The following is a 22,332-nucleotide window of genomic DNA, read 5'->3' on the forward strand; positions in this document are numbered from 1 at the left end:
TTACATGAAAAACCCCTTAAATTTTAAAGAAGTTCTTAAATGCTTTCGGATGGCTCTCTGCTGCTGGAGAGGCTGTAAGGCAGAGTGCTGAATGATTCTTTGGACCTGACCCTGTCTCCTCACATTACTTCTCCTTCTGAGTGATTTTTAATCAGAGGCCCAATTCCAAACCTATCCCTCAAGGTATTCAACCTGAGGTACATTTCATTAACTTCTCTCATCTCACCACTGCCATTCCATTTTCGCTGCGCCATTCTTAAAGATGCACACTCAAGCGATAATCAGATCATTCTCCACTCGACCGGAGGGGAGAAAATTTAGCAGTGATCGAATGTCAGCTGCAGAGAGGTAATGTCCACTGGACTGCAGCTCTGACCGAGAGCTGGAATATCTGCCGTCGCCTATAGGGTCCCTGTCACTGCAAGGCTGTTTAGAAATGAAAAATGCATCTTTCCATTTTTTATGGAGCATTATCTCAGTAGCAATTATCTGAAAATGTTATCCTGCATCATATCTGCTCATGCGTTGTATCTGTATTTGTAATGTAGGTGCAATCAAGGAGCATAGTGGCTTAGTAGATGGAGTACATAAGCAATAACACAGGTGTCACAGATTCAATCCCAGATGCAATATTAATACTGTATACTGGAATGAAACCATACTCACAAGTGATTGGTAGAATAATGGATTTGGTGATGAACAAAATGATTTTGGAAATGTTTTTCCAAATATTTTGGGATCGGTGAATCAATATATTAATCAGTGTTTTTAATCATTTGTTTTATATCATAGTAAACTGAATAAGTTTGGGCTTTGTACTGTTGGCCAGACAGTAGCAGACATTTGTATCACACAGTCTGTAATGTGTTTTTTTATTATTATTTAGTAGTGACATGGGCTTCTGAGCTCCACTGATGACCTCTTGGAATATCTGTTTTTGTGTTAGTGTTACTATTGTGGCATAGGTGACCAAACCAGATGACTTCATCAAAATCATTTATCAGTGCATCGACACTCATAGCTACATTTAAATGGTCACATCATTTGAAAATAGAATGGTCATTGTCAAATAATGCTGTTAAACAGAAACTATAGAAACCTTCCCTCCGTTTCTTTAAAACAGAGTCTGCAGTGTTGATTTTCTCGAGATTATAGCAACAAGCAAAAAAATATGCAACTTATACAGTCAGTGTATGAAATGATGTTTGAGAACTACTCTAAATGTAGATAATAATTGAAAAATGTGTCTCTAATGGCAAATCATACATTCATGGATGATAACATGGTAATTCTGACTGAACTCCACTGCATCACTTACTGTAACTGTGTGCTTTGCATCAACCACATGTTTATTCAGTCATCGGAAATACGCTAACTTAGTAACAGCAGTAAGGCTGGAAGGCATAAAACATTAAACCACATTTTACACTACTGTAACAGACACTCAGTACATTGCAGCATGTCCACAGTAATCAAAAGGAAATTAATTGCATTTCTTTTTCCTTTTTTTTGATTTTCTGCAACTGCTAAGCAACTGAAATGTAATCCGCTGACCTGTACTCCATAAGCCATGAAACTTCTGTTCATATCAGGTGTCTGCATTGTGACATTGAACATGTGATTTAGTATTATATTGATTAGTTGCTGTCCTATTTACAGTAATTTTATTATTATTTTTTAGTGTTTTGAATAGGAGAGGCCGTATAATTACTGTACTACTTTATTATATTATCTCATGTCTGGACATATTCCATGCTTTAATATGGCAGGAATTCTGTTGGAAAGACCAAAACAACAGGAAAAGTTGAGTGTTGAAGTCAAAATGAACACACCCCATAATGCTCATCACAAATCACGCCCCCGGTAATTAACGATTTCTCTAAAAATAAAACAACATTAGCCTCCCGCCTTGCACCAGGCAACAGCTGGGCAGCAAGGACTCAGTGACTTCGCCGTTATCTTGGCACGGCTCATCCAGGGGCACCACATGTCTGAGTCTGCCAGATCAATGCGGCACACTCCTCGCTCCGTTTGGCAGCGACGTCACATCTAATGGCCACAGATGAAGACCCCCCTCCACAGGCTGCTGGGTCCATACTGGGAGCTGAAGGACTCCCCTCATTTACAGAGCAGTCACCTACACCCCTCCTGGCCCTCCCTCCTGTCCTTCAGGAGGACGACTCAGTGTCCAGAGGAGCTGACTCCAGCAGATGGATTATGGAGATCAAGCTGTGTGTGTACTTGGTAATTAAATCTAACGCTCTGACCGTGGCTCCGAGCCCTGGACCTCCTGCCCAGGTTGTGCTCCCTTACCTCTGATGCACTGGTCGCCTGCCCGGACATGTTGTTTTAATTGGTGCTGGAGCTTCACTGGTCAGCTGCAGGAAATTTCAGGAAGAAGGAGTCCAGAAATGCGGCCCTTCAATCTGGTTTGAGCTGGAGTAATGTTACCTGAGGATATCCAGGAATTTGTGTTAATGCTTGAGATTAAAGATGATTTTAATCTCAAATCTGCCATGTCTGCTTTTTGGAAAATAGAATAATCTACTGTATTGTGCTGCAGACAGAAATCCCTGATAATATTTAATTCATGCAAACTGCACACTCTTCTTTTATCTTTTTCCTGTCATGAAAAAATGAAGGAATTATTGGCACTTTTGTCAGTTCTTCAGCCTCTTAAAATTTCAATTGATGCTTTTCTAAATCAAGAAATCACATAAAAACCCAAACATAACATAATCTTGACCTTATTTAGTTGTATCTGGGACACCAGTGAATTTCATAATCCCATGTGAGTGCTGTTCAGGAAACTCAGGGGTTGGGCTTTGATTCATTAATTAAACAAGTTCCCTACATAAAGTTGGTTCCATGTGAGCAGGGTTTTGACTGTGTGTCTGTGCCGTCTCTCCATCTCTGTAGGCAACCCGCTGCTTCTCAACTCCTCGATGCAGCCTGACTTAACAGGGGGACGGACATACAGTACTCCCCTCTGCTTCCAGGACGGCGCAGACAAAGAGCTCTTTGACCCCCTGCCAGACATCAAGGTCAAAGTTCAGAGCTCCTTCATGGTGTCGCTAGGTGTGGCCGAGCGGGCAGAGTTCCACGCCAAAGCCCCCGCTGAGACCTTCCCGCGGGACCTGAGCCGGGACTACTGCAGCACCGCAGACAGACGCAAAAAAGGCCTGCTCACCCTCAACGGACCCTTCAGCACTAGCAAAGAGCAGCTGAGGACCACTGGTGTATTCGGCCACCCCGGAGGGCGACTGGTGGTGCCAAACACTGGTGAGCTTCACAGGAAGTAGATGAAAGCACAGTCTGAGTTTGTTAGCAGAAAAAGCACTGCCTCAATCTTTTTTTGTGTTAATCATGAAAAGCAGCTCACACACTGTGCACTTGGTCTACATAATGAGAGGCTGCGGTAACTTCTCATTATAGTAGCCATTATAAGCCAGCGCTGTTTAGCATGAGGTGCAGCTTTCCCAGAATGTCTCGCAACACAACAAACATCTAACAGTTTCCACCAATTTTTCTCCACTTCCATGCTGCTTGTTGTTTTCATAAACGGTCTGCTGTGTGTGCATCAAACAAGTACGGTCCCAAAAGTGGTGCAGTGAACTTTTCTCAGCTCTCGGAGGTGGTACACTCTGCCTAAAAACAGATCCAAATCAGTGGCTTCCAAAAAGGGAATGAATAGAGCAGAATCCAGCTTTATTGCTGTATTTAGCTCGCCAAAACATAAAAGCAGCACAAGAACATTTAACTTGCAAAATGATTATGTGAACAGGACGATAATTAGAGAATATACAATCAATAAGATAAACACGTCATTAAAACATGGAATAACATACTAAGATGGGGTCAACCCCTCACCTGCTGGCTATGTCATCGTCTCTAGAAAGTCTGTTCCTGCGCCTTTAGTTCAGGTGACTAACATGTAAAGTGGCCACTTAATCCAAGTTTCTAAGATCGATCGACTCACTTTGGATCTTTGAAGTTTCCTACATAGATAAAGCCATTTTGTGCATTTCTGGACTATATTGTTAGTACTTTGGAGGAAGCTCAGACAGCAATGCAGGGTTTGATTTCCCACATAGATCTTAAGACTAAAATCATCATGAAATCCATCTTATAAAGAATGTGAAAGTTTACTTAAACTGTCTGACACAAAAGAACCAACATTGGTTGACCAACTAGCTGAGAGTTAGATGAGAAGATTGATAACACTGTCAGGTCTCTAAGTATAAAACTAAAACCAGTAGCTTAGCATAAAGACTGGAAACAGTTAGCAACAAAATTCACCCAATTTGTTTAATGTGTCAGATGTGTCTCCTTTTGGTCTGCTATAATGTGTTATCACCAACAATATATTCTCCCCAATACATACTATGTCCATATGATTTGCTCAATCCCTCAAGAAGCACATGAATCAGTATATACACATATGCATGCCAAAGGTAAATAAATACACATTATGAAAAATGGGAAAAGATAAAGCAAAAAAATCTATTAATTACAAAAGAAAATGATTCAGTAAATTTAGATGTTTCTAGATGACCCGTGTTCCCATCCTCGTCAACCAACCCTAACACCATGCATTTTTCCTGCACAGCCTTGAGGAGATAGTAAACACAAAAATGAAAAATGGTTGAATGTGCTCTTCAGTGGAAAAGATTAAACAAAAAGAAGTCATGCATACAAGTGTAACTCAGCTTGTCAAAGTTTGTGCTTCCCTCAGAAGTCCCCCTCTAACTATACCACAACTATCAGTACATCCCCACACTCCTTAGACATCATATATTGTAAGCTGTTGCTAAGATCCATCAGTGCCGTTGCCAAGGCAGGTAGCTGTTTGTTATTCCTCCACATCCTCGCTGGCTCTCTCAAGCGAACAGGGGTCACACTGTCATCATGTCCCGCCAACACAAATGGAGCAACTTGAGGAGTATGCATGGACCGTTACAGTTGTCACCAGGTCAACAGTCTGTGCGTACCGTTGCACTTACAGCCCCCTTCTGTGGTCCTCGTGTGCGTAGCAGTGGCCCTCAGCTGGCGTGGAGAGGTGAAGTGAAATCAGCCTCCTGCGGTGGTCTTTCAGGCTGAGGGTCTGTGTGGAGGAGTCACTGCTGTCAAGTGCACCACTCACACAGCCTGTCTGCAGGGTCCACTATTCATTAGACTGAATAGCCGGCCACGCGCAGCACTTCACTGCAGATTACTGAAGCTTTTTCGTCACCTTAGTGATACGGAACCAAAATAGCGACATTCTTTGCTTTTGACGAGTTCAGTCAACCTTTAAATGCAGTATTTTAATGAGAACTACAAAATATATATTCTCTCACCCATATTTACTATCATCTAACCATAGAAAGCTTTCATTTTAACAGCCCAGGTTTTGAGATATCCACCTCCATCCCAGTGGTGATTGGAATCGTTATGTGGTGAATTGAAAAGTGACCTTCTGTTTCCGGAAACAATGTCCTGATTACTCTAGATGATCCACAGGCCACTCATCACAACTGCTTTGTATCAAAGAAATGGATCCACGGAAACACTGTGACAAAATGTAAGCACATGAAGAAAAGAGCTTTGTCACTCTGACAACACATATGTTCACACATTTAGAAAAAATTGCACTTACTTATAGCACAACAGCATATGAAGGAACACTCACCAGCCTGACAACACACAGCAGCATGAAGAAACAAGCTGAAAATCGGAAAACCCAAGCAAATCTGTACACACTGCAAGCCATTTCAGGGGTACAGTAAAAACTGATGAAGCCCAGCACTCATCAGTGATGCTGAATAATGTGTCAGTTTTAACACTGTGATTGCACGATATTATAAGATAATACATTTTATATAAATACTATGTATGTATAATATAAACCTATAACAAGGGTCACAAGCAGACTTTGCTTTGTTTTGAGGGGACAGTCAAAACAGATGGGAACCTCTGTTATAGTTGCCGTTTTTGGGCCAAGCAGTCCAGAGGACTTCCTGAGAGGAACTGCCCACTGCGGCGCTTCCCTGAAAACTACATACCCTCAAGGGCTTTTTTCCCTCTTTGCATTCACACCGCCAATAGGAACGCTAAAGTGACATGAGCTGGCTGGTGGTTGTTATAGCAGTGTCACGTCTGTGTGACACACAACAGGCTTCACTGTCCATCCATTTGTCCATTTTTTGTTCCATTTATCATATTATTTATGAGCTGTTGTTTACACAGCTAACGTGTTACACAGCTACTGTGTAATAGCAGTTGCCAGTGCTGCAATGCTTGTGTGCTCGACCAATCAACATACACTTTCGTATGGACTGATCACTTACATCACACAAGGTTTTATGTAAAGCACCCACTAGGTGTAGAGGATTTCTTTCTTGTAAAGCACTTTGAGCAGTAATTCCTGAATTCCTATGAAAGGTGCTACATAAATAAAGTTTATTATTATCATTTTTATTTTATGGTTCCTTTTTGTGCTTGGAAAGGATACTCAGAAGTAGGAGCTAAGTCCCTCAAAATGGTGTTCTTGCAGTGCAGATACAGATCAAGTACTCATTTACTATACTCAATTCCAGAAAACTACCACATTAGCTTCAATATTAGAGGACCCTTATTATAAACATAAAAGTCAAACATGGAATACTTCCATTAAAGCTGAACATAAGCTGTACATTTGCATAGATCAGACACACATTCACACACTCTCCTATCAGGCTGCTGAGTGGTCAGAACGATTTTCTCTGACAGTTAGCGTTTTTCAGTCTTTCTAAGCTCTTGGTCATCAGTGACACTGGCAGTTCTTGGCTGCTTGACACGTGATTAAGTCTCTGGTGTGTTTCTGCAGTCGACATCAAGACACTTTTCAACTCTTTCTCTCACTTGGGATTTTTTTCCTCTGTGGCAGCAAAATATGTGCGATGAGTCAGAAACCTGCTGGTTGAACTGGACTTCCTAACTCTAAAGCCACGCGGCAAACTGACTTGAAGAAACTCGCTAGTCTACAGCATCATGAAGGCTGAAAACAACCCATAATGCAGCACTTTATGTCCCAGGCATTCTTTCCATTCAGAATGCTGTGAATAATACTGTATGTAATTGTCCAGTCCTTAAATATAATACCATGTTGTACAGAGCTGAGGGGAATGAGGGAAATGAAAATCGATCAGGAACATGTCTGACTTGTACCCATCCCTGGTGCTGGTAATGTGCCAGGAAATGCAGCAACCAACAAAGGCAGGAAAGGAAAACACCACACAACATGGTGAGAGACACTTAACACATAACAAGAAAAACTCCTCAGGCTATGTTTCTGAATGCATATCTTTTGTCAGAGCGAGCATGAGGTTTTCTTCATGTTCTGAGTGCTCACAGCCGCTATAGGAAAGTGAGACAATATGTTTTTGTTCTTCAATTGATTGAACTGACCCTAATAATAGCGCAAGATGCTACAAAGGAAATCCAGTTGTGTTTGAGTTACTGTTGGCTGAGAGTCTTCACGTTTGTCGTTTTTTTTTTCCATCACCCCACTCCATTAACATGTGACCCAAAATGTTTATTTAATGAAAACAGACTGGTTAGAACGCACATTTCGGAGATGGCCGAGGTATTACAAAATATTCACTTTCAACAGAGCTGCCAAAAACCAGCTTTATCTGTCATCTCCCACTCTGCTGCTCTGAACCTTTTATTTGTAAAGCAGGGCTTTTATATGCTCGCCTCTCTTCAATGTGAATGCCTCTCCATTCACACAGAAGCAGATGAATAGTGTCAGGCAACAGTGACAGGACACTGTTGCTCTGCAGAAATCTCCATTTGCTTCATGAAAGATGATGCATAATCAAAAGTGTAGCGAGCGTTAGTGGTTGGGAGATCAGAATAAATAGAAAGACTGTTTTAATTCTTCCACATAGTGTCAGACAAACTGTATTTACAACTTAATTCAAATCAGATATCAATTCAACAATGTTCTGTCCCCATTTATTCCTCTCCACATTGATCAGGCTGTCTGATACTTCCGCGTCCTAAAAGTACCAAAATGTCCGCAGCAATTACTCAGATAATGTTGGAGTAACAACATTTCATCATTTATTAATTTAAGCCCACAGCTTGTTGTTTTAGAGCAATTTTCTTTCCTTCATTTTGCAGTCTTCATGATCCAGTTTCCCTTGATAAACAGTGTTCTAAAAAGCTTTAATAATCCTTACGGTCACTTGGTTTGAGACAAAGTGTAATACTAATGCAAATGGAGACAAATCCCTGAAGAGGAAATGAATTTGGTTTTAAGTCATGCCCAAATCTATAAGGTCAGTCTGTGTCTGTTGTTTTTCCAATCCACTTCAGATGAAACCACGCCCACTTGCATTTGACAAAAGCCTTGACAGCGGCACTCCCTTGATGTCCCCTCCGTTGCTGTCATGGCAATGCTAATTAGTGGATTCCTGTCTCATTTGTGGTCTGATAAACAGTCAAATAATCAAATCCAATGCCCCATACTGCAATTTTCCAAGCTACACATAAAACCTGAAGCAGTGGAATTAGTTACAGCTACAAAGCAGTTCAGCCAGTTGTTGGGCAGAATGCCTTAAACAACCTGTTTACATTCATTTGCTCTGTATCATTTAGCATCTGACGAGCTTAGCTGAGGTTTAGAATGGGTTCAGCTGAACTGAACTGAGGTCAACCAACCCACATGGTGAATCAGGGGAACACAGCATAATAACACTCTGTATGCACTTGGAAAATGGTATTTAAGGGAATTGTCTCAGCAGTCTGATTTTCTCACCTGCTGTGGAAAGAATTCAGAAAAGAACAATATGCTGACTTTCATTTTTCACAAAGTTACGGCATGTCTGCAGGGACTGGACGAGGTTGCTATGAATTGACCTTTTCAGTTGCTCTCTTTCAGCAATCCAGCATGAACTGAGGCCAAAGTGGCACCTTTATAATTACACAATGACATTTATTATGGTAGTGTTTCCTTTTTAATAGGCTACATACAAAGTTTCAGCAGTTAATAAGAATCTTGCTTGATGTCTGGTCACAGCAGAAAGTGGCAGGTAATGATTCCATTGGACTGAACTGGATACATTGGATGCTAAATTTCTGTGTTTTTTCTGGTGTGGCCTGGACTTTATACTGAAGTCTCTGTGATTTCTGCAGGACACTGGGCTTCAATTAAAACACAGGTGAAGTTTAATCCTTTACTTTTCAGCACATAGCAATGGGGCTTAAGGGACCGTGTGGAGAACACATCTTAAACCTTGAAATGCAGCTGAGCTAATAGCAAAGCAACAGCCCTCTAGTGACAAAGTCAAATATGATTGTTGTCTGTCACAAGAGGTGGAACTACTGTGACAGCAACATTGTCCGGGGAGCAGGTCGAGTCATACATTCAAGATGACCAGGGTTTGCATGTGCCACTAATAGTGTTTCATTTTTTCAATGTATTCCCACCAAAGATCATACTGGAACATTTGATTCTAAGTTTGGTTCTCTTTATTTTTTCTTAGGCCACAGTTCATTCAAGTAAAATGAGTCTCTCATATTCACATCACCCCTGCATGTATGACATGCTGTAAGCCCTTGTTTTCCCCTATACTGTCAGGCTGCTGGAGTTCTTGATGTTGACGCATTTGTGTGTGTTTTCCAGGGGTCAGCCTGCTGGTGCCTCATGGAGCCGTACCTGAAAATATGTCCTGGGAGATGTACATGGTGATCAATCAGGGAGAGGCAAGGTGAGGCCAGAGTTTACCCAAATACCATTTCAAGCATCTGTCTGTCTGTCAGTCTCCCTCTATCTTATCATCCATCTCCCCTGGCTCTCCATCCTCTGTCCTCACTGTCCTGCTTCTCTCTAATTATTCACGATCCTCTCCTCTGTTGCTTCCATTACAGCTGCAGTGTTTTGTCAGTAGCTCAATAGGACCTTAACTGTTGTCTTACTGAGGCAGATTGTAGAAGTTATACAAAGTTACAAGCCTAATGCCCTCTATCATCTATCCAAACATGCCTGATATATGCCATATCCTGCCTATCGATGTGTATGTCAGAGGCAAGCAAAAGATTTGAACTTGAAAACGTTTACAGCTGTCATGTACAAAAGCAAAAGAGCTGAATTGAGAGCAAAGATTATGGGTAATGAATATCTTTAAGAATGTATGGGACAATGTTTTAGAGTATACAGTACATACATGTTTTGCTCACAGCAGGTTGTTTAGCTTATAATCACTTGGTTGAGCCACAGCATACACTTTTTTTTGGCTGGACTGGCTGTTTTTCCAGCAGCAGAACAAGTCCACCACCTAACAGTAACTTATTTAAACCATATATTTAAACATTGATATGCTACTGTGTAGAGTCTACAGTTGGTAATTGTATGTGTTCTAATTGAGGGGTGACAAGATATAAGAAAAATGTCTTTCCCAATTTGGAGTTTGACAGAAATTCACGGAAATCCCAGATGCCCCAGTTTTCCATAAGAACTTGTATGCAGCATGCATTTGTGTGGAGCAGACAGCACCTGATCTGTGTAGTCAGGCTATCCATGTGTAGTGTCACAAATACTTTAAGACATTTGTATACACAGGAAGCATTTTTGAAAGCCAAAACTGTCAGATCTGTGAAGTTGAAGTTAAAAATCTGGAATAAAAATCTGAATATTTATTCAGGTTGTGATGTGTGCATTCGTAAAACATAAAATTGCTTGGTGTTTGTGCGTGGATTGGAACACACATTTGTGAATACCCAAAATCATTGCTCGCGTTTGTAAATCTTGTTTTTTATTTGCAGATCATGTCATACACGTGTGACCATTTTGAGTCGAATTCTCTATGTAGGGATTGAGTACAAATTATTTACAGCGTGTGTATGCCTTCATGGTAAATGGACTGGATTTCTAAAGCGCTTTTCTAGTCTTACCAACCTTTCAAAGGGCTTTACAACACAAGCCAGCATTCAGTCATTGACACACACATTGGTGGTAAGGTGCCACCTGCTCATCACACCAATGCCACAGCATCTTGCCCAAGACTACTTCCACATGTCGACTGCAGGGGCCAGGGATCGAACCACCTACCTGATTAGTGGATGCTGGCTGTACCTCCTGAGCCACAGCCGGCAGTAATGAAGGAACATGTCAGCCAGTGTGATTCATTAATGTGTTTTTAATAGTTTTTGGACACAGTGGAGCTCTGTGGCACAGAGGAATAAGATAATTCACCATTTGGATACACACAAAATTCCTGATGGTAGGACGCATTCATTGTTGCTGTGGGTCTTTTCATGCGATTTGTTGACACTAAGGAAAATATAGAATATCAGCAGACTTGTCCTTTGACAATTATTGCTTTAATAAACCATTGATAAAACCGATAAAAAGATCATTTGGTAACGCAAGTAGTTGCTTGTTGCCTACACACTTGGCACAACAGTGATATTATTATTCATGGCGCTAGTAGTGGTGGTGGTTATACCAGTAAATTTTGTTAAAAAAAACCCCTATTGGTAGGTTCACTGGCTCTAAAATAAATGCATAATAAATGTATTTTGGGCAGTAGTTCATACAGAGGGTAGATGTGTGACTCTCCCTATGGCCATCCCCACATCTCTCTGTTTACCGGCAGGCTGTGTGACAGATGGGCCCAGCAAGCACTGCAGCCTATCTCCCACTCCCAATAGGAGTCCTCTAGATGTCACGATATGGGTGTTCATTTCCAGAAGCCCCTCACAGGTGGTAGTCTGGGCTTTGATGTCCCAGCTGCTGTGGAGAAACTCAAGTTTGTGCTGCGCGACCCCGGGGAGGGGCGGCTCTGCAATAGAGTCCTTCATTTAGGCAACGGACTCATAGGAAGCAAAGTCAAACCTCCAATCCTCCAATCTCTTTTTCCGTCGCCGCCACTCTGCAGAGAGTCAATATGTAGTTATGTACTCCACTCGGTGTCAACAATTTGGCGCTCTGGGAGAGAGTCACGACCCGGGAAGCTTGTTTAAACGATGATGAATGTAGTGATGAATGGAGCGTGGTGCACTGATGGACATGCACAGCGGAATAGATGGCGCAGACGTCTCCAGAGGCCTTTCATCTTGGCAGGGAGAGCATTATGTATTCTGATCACAGCTAGGTAATGACCCTAGGATGGACTGAGCTTCTCTCCAGGGGGGGGGTTGCACACTCTTCCCTGCAGAGAGTCACAAGGGTTTCTGGTTTCCTTCTGAAGTGTCAGTGTTTATTCACACTGCTCTGCTTGAACAAAGTCACAAAAGAAAAGAGGAAATTCACACATTAGCGGTAAAAATGACAGGGTTTTGGATCGCCTTGACATGCCACTGAATTAATAAGATGCAAACAGAGCCTGTCATGAAAGAGAGATTTTGTTAAAAGCAGTTCTTCCTTTTTCCCTTTAAAGATTCAGATCAGCTCTCATTTGTTCTCAACAGGATTACCATATGCTATAGAGTACACAGACATGCCATGAATTGCTATCTTTTGCAGCAAATTTGGACAGTGCTGTTGCAATGTATAGTGCATCTGTAATCCACGATGCCCTTATCAGTCTTTACAAGAGGGTCTAGAGCTGCCCTCGTCTCTGTTATAGATTCTTACCTGCCTGCCCAAAGCATCCGGTTTCTCCCACTGGTTACTCATCCTTTGAAACACTTTAAAATATTTCAGGCTCCATCCTGACAGCATTTGGTTTGGACCACAGAGGTGCTTTTCAAGTGCTTATTTTTTCCGTCGCTCTGTGTGAGCAGAGAGGTGTTTACTGTAGACACCCATATTTCTCCCCGTGGTCTGTTTTGCTTGTCATCTCGCCAGCTGTCAATCACTGTCTACGTCCTGGCAGGCCAGGGGACATGCAGAGAATTGTATCCTTTCTTTCCTGCTGCAGCGTCCAGCCTCAATCCCTGTCCAACCTACTTTTCCACACCCTGATAGAGTCCCATTAAAGCTTCTTTTAAAAAAGATGTGTTCTTGGAGCTTTTCAAAGGCTCATCTAAATCTTTTTGAAGGTGTGGTTTTGCTTAGGTCAGGCATATTCCCTTTGCCTCAGAGGTTTTATGAGCTCTTTGTATTGTGAGATAAATCCCTCAACCTATTGAGGCAGAAACAGTGTTTGTCCTGCAAGGAAAAGAGCTTTTAATGGAGAAACTGGTTTCCATATGTGTGCTTTATGAAAGAGGCCCAGCTGAACATTTTGGATATACTAGTATTGTGTTTATTTACTGTTGTCAGGGGAGGAAAATTTGTCAGAACTCACAAAGTGCATTGCAGCTCCATAGAGTTTGAGGGCTAAAATGATAATCTAATATACATGGTTGTCAGTAAAAGTGCACCAGTGCGTAGGTGTGACATAGCTTCCTGCTTGGATGCCTGGCCTTCTCGTCAGAGCGCTAACTGCCCACAGTGGCTCACCCAGCTGATCTGTTTTTCTGGAAGCTCCTGCTATAAGCCGTCAGCTCTCATGGTCCATGGATCTCACAGCACAAGTCTCTGGATGGACGCAGGGTTCATGATTTTCAGTCCAGAGCTCACGCCTCTATGTCCCCACCAAGGTGACAGGACACATTTAGAAGTAAGAGCTGTCAAGCTCCAAACTGGAAACCATCTTGATGGGAAATGTTTGACTACTCCGGAGGCTGAAGAATCCATCTATCTGTCAACAGTATGTTGGGGGCAATGATATGCCCCCTACTTGCCCATTACACTGCTGTACTTTTTTACACGTTTCTATGTGAATAACTGAAATATATTTGCCAGAAATAGCCAAAAAATGACACTTACCTTAAATTCTCACATAGTTGCCATGACCTTTATTCAACTCAAGTACAGAAAGTAAAAGAATAACAGTGAAACGTTGCCCTGTTTAATGTACTGCTCCCATTCATTTTGCTTTTGATGCTATTAGCTATTCATGCAGACTCCAATCTTCCCCCTTCTCTACCTGTTGTCTTGATATTTTCAAGATGATGTACATTTCCGCAGCACAAATTCCATCAGTACAACAATACAGTCATATCATTACTCACCATACTGTTGCTCTGAGTCATTTAACAGAGATATCAAAAAAGAAAGAAATTCACTAATGCTTTCCAGTCAGTTCCATTCTGCTGTTTGTTCACTGTTAAGCTGCTGTCAGGGACACTCAGCACCTCCTGCACAGAATATGTTAAACGTCTTTGCACTGTGATCCACAACAATATGTCTATGACCAATCCACAGACGAAACAGATTAAACGCACGTCACTACAGATGTTCCTTGTGGCTGATTAGATTTCAGTGGGCTAGTTGAAATAAGCAGATCATGGGAATTCAAACATTAGCCTTTGAGTTGGAATGCCAAATGTTTGCATTTTGGATTGTTGGTGATGTTGCAGAACAGTTCATAGAGCATCCAGAATTGAAAAGACTCTTCCTTTGCTTATTTAATGTTAATGCTTTCTGCCTGTTTGCATATTTTGGCGTATTAGTGGTGGTCCACTAAGGACCATGGATATTAACAGCAAATTTCATGAAAATCTGGACAACTGTTGAGATTTCTTTTGTTAAATAAAGTGTAAACAGATGGGCTGACTGCCCAATATCGATTGACACTGCAATCCCTGAGGCTCCACCACAAAATCAACCATATCGTCAAAATAAAACCTGCATTAATGACATGTTTAAGGTTTTTATTCTTTATTTTGAGGGCAATAGTGCCTGTAAAAAGTTGAAAAAGGAACACGGATTAAACTGGACATTGATTTTCAGTATGGTCATCATCTTTTCCATTTTCTGTTGAAATTGACCCATGACTCAGCTAACATCCACACACACACACACACACACACACACACACACACACACACACACACACAGACACACACACACACACACACACACACACTCATCACACACATCTATGTCCTTTATTGACTTTATCAAAACAAGAACAGACTATGGAGAGTGAATAGTGACCTGTAAGGTATTCAGGCTCTTTTGATCAACTCATTACTAACACAGCAATGAACATACTACCGTACACTGATAATTCTATCGACATTGTATTCTAGTTGGGATTGAAAAGTGTCTGAAACAGCAGCTTTACCAGACAGTAAATTTCTCTCTCCATTGCAAAATCCTGTATTATTCTGATCAATATGAATGCTGGTAGTATTAATAAATATATAATCACAGCTCATTGTTCGACATCAGCCAGAAGTTGGCCTTAGCAACAACTATCAAACATTTTATTTTCTGTTTGTTCTGGAGTCAACAATCACTGTCTGCAGCAGAAAAGCTAGTACAGAATAATGCCTCAACTTGGCAAAACACACTCCTGTCTGTAGGCCAATTGGACAAGTGCTTCAAGTATTTATTCAACTTGTTCAGTGATTTCAGAGATTGTTTTTAGATTCCTGAGTAGCACTCTCAATGATAAGTGACCAAATAGCATGGTGAGGTGTTTAAAGTGATTCGCCTTGTTGCTTACATTCTTTTTCCCAGTCAAGTGAGTTGTACTACACCAAGGTCTGGGACTAGAGATGAAGTGGTATCAAAGTTAGTTGAATAGTCATAATGATGGCATTATATATCAAGGCACAGGGCCTTTTACACAGATCAGTGATTAGTTTAAGTATTTGTTAATGTTTTAAAGAGCTGCTCTTCCAATCAAGTAACTTTGTCAGTCCTTGGTTACTGAAGTTGTTTTGACGAACTTTGCAGTAAAGACTTTGCAGTTAAGAGGAGATAGTTGCCATGAACGATCAAAGCAGAAGAACTGAAACAGCATGTCTTTGCTGGATATTGTAGTGATGCTCAAAGCTTCACCTCTAGATGTCTGTTTGATTAATTATCCATGCACTACATAAGGCGTCTGCATCAACTTAAAAATGGACAAAAGCACAGTGGGACAAACAGGTGGGAGACTACAAGCAAATAAAGGTGAAGCTAATGGAGCGTGCTAATGTGTGCATTTATTAAGTCTGAAGTCTCCTCTCTCGGCCCAATCTGCCACTTTGCACAGCTCCCTGGGTCCCTGAGGAGTGAGTCATTGCTCACTTTAAGTAATGCACCTCATCTAGGGGCTCAAGAAGCTTCCATATAGAGCCCTTTATAGTGATGACAAGTGGAACTGAGAAGAGTCGGCTAGCCTCGGCCGCTTCTTTAAGGTTGCTGGACTCTGGGGTCTAAGTTTCAAGCTGCTTAAAGAGCAGGTAATCTGCTCCTTGCCTACACTTTACATTAAATGTGTGATCAGGCTCAGTGCTGTTGGCTGAGGGATCGAGAGTTCTCTCCAGACCAGTCAAGAGCAGGGCTGCTGTTGACATAACAGAAAAGCTGATTGTGAGTGAAGAGACACTGCAAAGAGGGTGAGGTGGTTGTGCAAGGAGATGTTACCTGCAAGGTCTAATAGCCAGAGAAAATGAGTTTATCACCACCACCCCCTCCCCAGGTCAGATGTTGAGGCAGTAATTGGGAAGTCTGGAGTGGATGTCAGCAGCCCAAGAGACCATGAAGCAGCTTTTAGTTCACACAAGCTACCATAATATTCATACATCTGTAGCAGGACTGTTCCCAGTGGGAAGCAAATCCCCCAACCACTATGGTGTTGATGCTGTATTAAGCAACGTAACTCAAGTCTTTTATAAGTTATACTAAGTCAGTAGTAATATGTAGAAGTAGTATAAGTAGTAAGACGTCTGTGAACTCTATAGACTTAAAAGACAAAGAATGATAAAGTAGCAGATGTGGAAGAACATGCTGTTGGCTTTTATTAGCCACTGAGAATGCAGATAGTGCTACTCAATATGAAATGTCCTCTTACACAATAAGGATAATTCTGGTTTATTACAACTTAAATGTTGTTTTTGTAGTTATTGCCATCATTTCAAATAATTCATAATGATGTCTTTTAGTAATTGTTAAGATCTGGGGCTCAGGCAACATCACTGAATAGGTAAGCCAAGAAACATAAGCAGATAGACAGGTTCTGATCCAACCTTCAAGAGAAAACACAGGCATAAGGTTACATTTGTACCTGTCTGTTGTAAGGGTGCATCGCAGTTTGGAGAATCACTTCTTGGTTCCACCTTGGCTTACTTAATTGACTTGCTCTTGTGTGTTAACAGACATTTTGGATGTGCTCACTGCCTCTAGACAGAAAACCACACATCATGTTGATGTTGCTAATGTTTGATGAAAACTCTACAGCCACGCTGCTGCTCTGTAAACACAGCAGTGCTTTGACACAAATGTTAACACCTGAATGTTGCATTTGCTAACTGGTACTAAACATAAAGCACAGCTAAGGCTTAACTGTCTGTACAAATTATCATGGCAATCCATCAAATGGTTATTAAGATATTTCAGTCTGGACTAACGTGATGGACTGACATCAGTATTGACTGACAGACTGACTTTGGCATGTTCCACAGCCACTCTGCTAGCTAACTAAAAAACACAAGGGCTTGTGTTGGTGGCAACCTGAGGTAACAGCGAGCCAGTGAAACACAATCTTTGGCCAGTTTGAGGGACAACTTTCATATGTCACAAAATACAGACACAATATAGACATCAGAATAGAGACACATATGAATAAAACTAAAGGAGGGCAAAGAAATAAAGAGAAGTTGCACTCTATTAGTAGGAATATGTGCTTTGACTGGCGTTGCAGTGCTTTGCTAGATGAAGCTACTTTGCTTTGCAGCTAAGTAGAATGTTTTTTGGTACATGGTATGTCTTGATACCCTGCTCGTTAAGGTGTGTGTCACATAACTGCAATGGCCACAATTCAACTGCAGCTGAGGACCTGTGTTGTATATAAAAGCCTAGATTCTTTTCTATGCAGGGTCTCTTTAACAGCAGATTGTGTTGAATCCTCCACTAACCCTGTACCACACCATTGTCCAATAGTGCAAAACACTGTACTTAATTATCCATACCTTACCATGTGCAATTTTCAATTTTTTTCTTGAGGAATATTATTTTTTAGACCCCCTGTTTGTATACAATGTACATATATATAGTCGAGTTTGTATTTTTTATTCCCTTCTACTTCTCCTTTTTATTCCTGCTGCTATTGCTGCTGTCTGTAACACCCTAATTTCCCCAGCAGGGGATTAGTAAAGTTATGTCTTATCTTATCTTATCTTATCTTATCTTATCTTATCTTATGCATTCCTCTTCATTCTTAACCTGTTATGTTTAAGTCATTATGTAGCTTACTGTACGTTGAAGGTGTTGCTCCCATGACGACAATAAATCACTTCTCATTCAAAAGGTTGAAACCTTAACAGATGAACACTCTCAGATCCCTGATCTGTGATGACTGGTGTGAGCTTAGAGAGCTTTGTTGAGGTGTTGATCCCCTCTGTCACGATCCTGCCTGCCCTTTTTTCTAAAAACCAACCGCCGCCTCTGCTGCTGCCACCATCCACTGGCAAGACGTATTTTTGTTGTAAGCCGCTTTTAATGAGTGCGCTTCAACTCAGCGGCAAATCGCAATGACTTTTTCACCTATGCTGGAACAAATTCCAGCAGCCTGGCTATGTAGAAATAACTTGAACTTGAGGAGCAACAGTCTATGAGGTGTTTGTGCAAAAACAGCAGCAGCAGAACATATAATGACTCTGAGATAATAAATAGAAACTGTTAAGTATGGAAAGTCATGTTAGGATCAGAGCCGTGAAACTTAAATATGCTGCCTGCACATACAACACCAGGCACAGTGTCGTTTTTTTGAGTGAGAGATTAGTTTTGATCACAGATTATGAATCATGTAAAAGATCAAAAAGTAAGGGTCTTAATTATGAGAATAAACTTGTACAGGATACTCAACACAGTACATTTCTTTGCACATTTATGATGCTGGAGAGGAATTTAAATACAATCAACCACCAAAAGTCACAGTTACAGGACGTCTAACAATCGTTCTGCTGACGCATCACCACATGTAACCACAGACTGTCTTTTCTCCGCAGGACCACTACTTCACTTTTACAATGTGCCTCATTCTCTCTGTGTGTCTGTGTGTGTGTGTGTGTGTGTGTGTGTGTGTGTGTGTGTGTGTGTGTGTGTGTGTGCGCGTGCGTTACTGTGTACTCAGTGTCCAAACACTGGAAGGCTGTGAAATCCTCCTGGGCCCAGAGGTGACGTATGGTCCTCCAGGTCTGGACCTCTTCTGCCCAGTGGCCATGACCATTGCTCACTGCGCTGAGGTGGACGCCGAGAACTGGAACATCCAGCTTAAGAGGAAAACACAGGACAGCAAATGGGAGGTGAGAGCCGCAGGACCTCACCTGTCAAATACAGTAAAGCACATCATTATCTTACTGTAAGTTGGCTCAGATGTGGGTCTCTTTGTTTCTCTTTTCCTTCTACGGCTCTATCGGATTTTTTGTAGTTAATGCAACAGGAATGACGGCAAGGTAAACTCACCAAACTTGGGTTCATAAATAACAGTGGCTAAGTCACTGCTCTTACTTTCAATCAGTATTCTCACTTCAGATGAGCTATAATAGTAAGATGAGGGATTTACATGTCGGAGCAACCATGCTGTTCAGTGCCTAGAAATAGCATGTTTTTCCATGCAACTTCAGCTGCAACATCTCCATTTAGGAACCTGGTGAAAAATGCCCACAGTGCTGAGTGACAAAACCAAGAAAGACGAATTAAATAAATCAAACAAGCAGCAGCTGATGTGTCCACACACCATAATGGTAGCTATATGTTTTCTCTTAGTTCAGGTTAAACCCACAATGAGGCCCATCTGTTTCTTAATAAGCTAATGCAACTACTGCAAATGTCTCAACTGGCTGCAGGCTTATTTTACCCTAAACTTTAAAGCTGCACTAATCTATATTCTTATATCACCAAAGGGTGAAATGCCTCTGTGTAGTGCAAAAGAGATCACTTGCAGTTACTAAAACAGACAATTAACACCCACCTCTGCAGTTTGCCTCACCTTTAACAAGCTTTCCAGCATTAGAAGTTTAGTTAGAGTTGACTTCTGAAATATGAAAGTCATGAATAATATAAACTCTGTGGGCTCTCAACTTTAAACAACTTTAGCCAAACTCATGTGCTGTTCTTCTGTCAGTTTATCCACTGCCTCAGCGCTGATGTCCGTGATCCTTCTGATGTTTGTTGAATGGAATGCAATGGAATTTAACATTTGCCTTTGTGCTTCTTTCATTTAACAGATGTGTGAATATTTGTCTGATTAGATTATCTCATGTGAAACTAGCTACCAGCAGTCAGCACTAATACAACGGAGTGCTAGCAGGGCAGCGCATAGCTCACAGTATTGCCTCCCTGTTGTCTCCATATAGCAGCTGTTCCAAACAACTGTAAGACCTCAGAATCACCACCAGATGTCATTTACCATTATCGGTTGATATTTACCTGGTTGTTTACTCTCTCTGTCGTAGATTCCACATGTGTTTCTTGTTTCCATTACCTGCAGTAGCTGGATGTCTCTTAGTGAAGGACAGTGACTTTTGGAAATGGACATTAAAGTCATGTTCCTTGACATTAGATGCCATGGGTGGTTGAATGTGTTTTCACCCTCTGTTAACTCACCTTTATGTAGCTGCTTTGTGTGATAAAAGGTTAGCCAGTTAGTCACTGTGACATGTGACTGCTGAATCATATGTGAGTCTGTTGTACTGTTGGGGTTTTGTGGGTGAGCTGAGTGATCTGGCCTCATGTCATAAGGCCACACGAAGGTAAGGGCTGCCAGCCCGGCAGGAGGAACATAAAGAAACAATTACAGCATGTAATGGCTAGGAAGAGGCATGGCTGCTGTCACTCGGTGTGGGGGGCACGTTAGAAACAGGGGGGTATAACGGACTGTTAGACAAGGGAAGTATCGATTAGTGGATCAGGAAAGACGGCATGGTGAATTCAGATGTGAGGCAATCAGGTGGAGAGTCATGGAGATTATTTCTCTGCTGACCACGACTCTCCATTTGCCCCCACCCACACACACACACTTACACACACACATCCACTCAAACCTAGCACACCACGGACATCTAACACAACCAAGCGGTGTGAGTCTCACCCGTTATTTTGCCTTTCTTGTTAGTTTCGCTCCGATGCCTTGGAACAGGAGACATTGTATTTTTCCACCTATTTATGTTTGTGTTTTTTTCATTCCAACAATGTCAGCCTTTTCTTTTTTTTTTCCCTCTCCACTGAAGAAGATTGTTTTTACTGGTCTGGATGAAGTCCCAAGAGTTTAATCCCAAACCCAAGGGCATAACAAGCCCAATCGCTGTCGTCGGTTTACATTATTCGCTCGCGTTTTTGAGCAGTAACCAGCAAGATGATAACAAGACAAGAGAAGAGGAGGGGGGTGGCGAATAATGAAGAGAATATTCAGTCAGGCGGTAATGTAAATGGAAATCTGATGTAAAGTTTTGGCAAGCCAAGCATGGGTCAGGATAATGAATACCGCAGATTTGCCCCCGGCTGTTGTGGTGGTTGTCAGTGTTCAAAAGAGCATGTTATTTAAAGGAAGACCAGCAGGATTTGCCTGCTTTCTACATTGTCTTCTTTTGTCCTGAATAATGTTTTTCTAAGCAGCAGAGATTGCTGCTATAAAGCATATTCAAGAGCTGCAGCGGCCTCTGCATGCACACCTCTGCTAACAGCAACGTAATGGACCTTCTTCAAGTAAAGGAACAGTTTCTTTCTCAGAGAGTTCAGACAGTTTGCCGGGTTTGGTTTGGTATCCCTGTACCTATACAGAGCTCAAAGCCTGAGATTCATGTCATTTAGTCCTAGTTGCAGTTATTATTTCTTTTTCATTGCTGTTATGTTAGTAGATTCTAGTAGTCGTCCAGTAAAAGATTAAAACCTTGCTTATGGCACATCCACAACTCATGCTGGTAAACATAGAATGTATCCGTCTAGTGTTGAACGTGCTTTGGAATCCAGTCTCTCATTCTGAACGCTGATTTGCTAATACACCTCTCCTCTCTGGTCAGAGTTTGTCCAAAAAAAATAGGGCCAGCGTGTCACCACCCCCAAGATCGTAAAGTTTAACACAAACGACAAACAAACATGGTTCCACTGCAGGGCACAGCTCGACTCGACTACTTCTACTTTCTCGACTTCATTGTCCGCTGTAGATAGTACTCCCTACGCAGCAGTTGTTAGTAGGCGTATTGTTCAATCAGGCGAGTTGTTTCCCGCTCCCTCTCGTCATCATACCACACTGACCACACGTTGACTGTTCACCTCAGTCTCTCTTTAGCTGGTCTGAACCTAACACTGATCCTGGCTCAGGTGTTTAAGTGAGACACTTATTCAAAGTCAAACGTAAAGTACTGGAAGTACAAAAACAA

The 22,332-nt window shown here is 41.6% G+C and overlaps 1 protein-coding gene across 2 annotated transcripts in view; it reads left to right on the plus strand.

The window, feature by feature from the left end:
• unc5db (unc-5 netrin receptor Db) overlaps positions 1-22,332 on the plus strand; it is a 171,638-nt gene that overhangs the window by 127,887 nt on the left and 21,419 nt on the right. For both annotated transcript variants that reach the window (XM_076731369.1, XM_076731368.1), the window contains 3 exons: positions 2,920-3,282; positions 9,653-9,737; positions 19,086-19,257. In XM_076731369.1, the coding sequence (XP_076587484.1) occupies positions 2,920-3,282; positions 9,653-9,737; positions 19,086-19,257 (620 nt within the window). The remainder of the gene's footprint in view (positions 1-2,919; positions 3,283-9,652; positions 9,738-19,085; positions 19,258-22,332) is intronic.

Source organism: Chaetodon auriga, chromosome 5, assembly GCF_051107435.1.
Source record: "Chaetodon auriga isolate fChaAug3 chromosome 5, fChaAug3.hap1, whole genome shotgun sequence".
Classification (NCBI taxonomy): Eukaryota; Metazoa; Chordata; class Actinopteri; order Chaetodontiformes; family Chaetodontidae; genus Chaetodon; species Chaetodon auriga.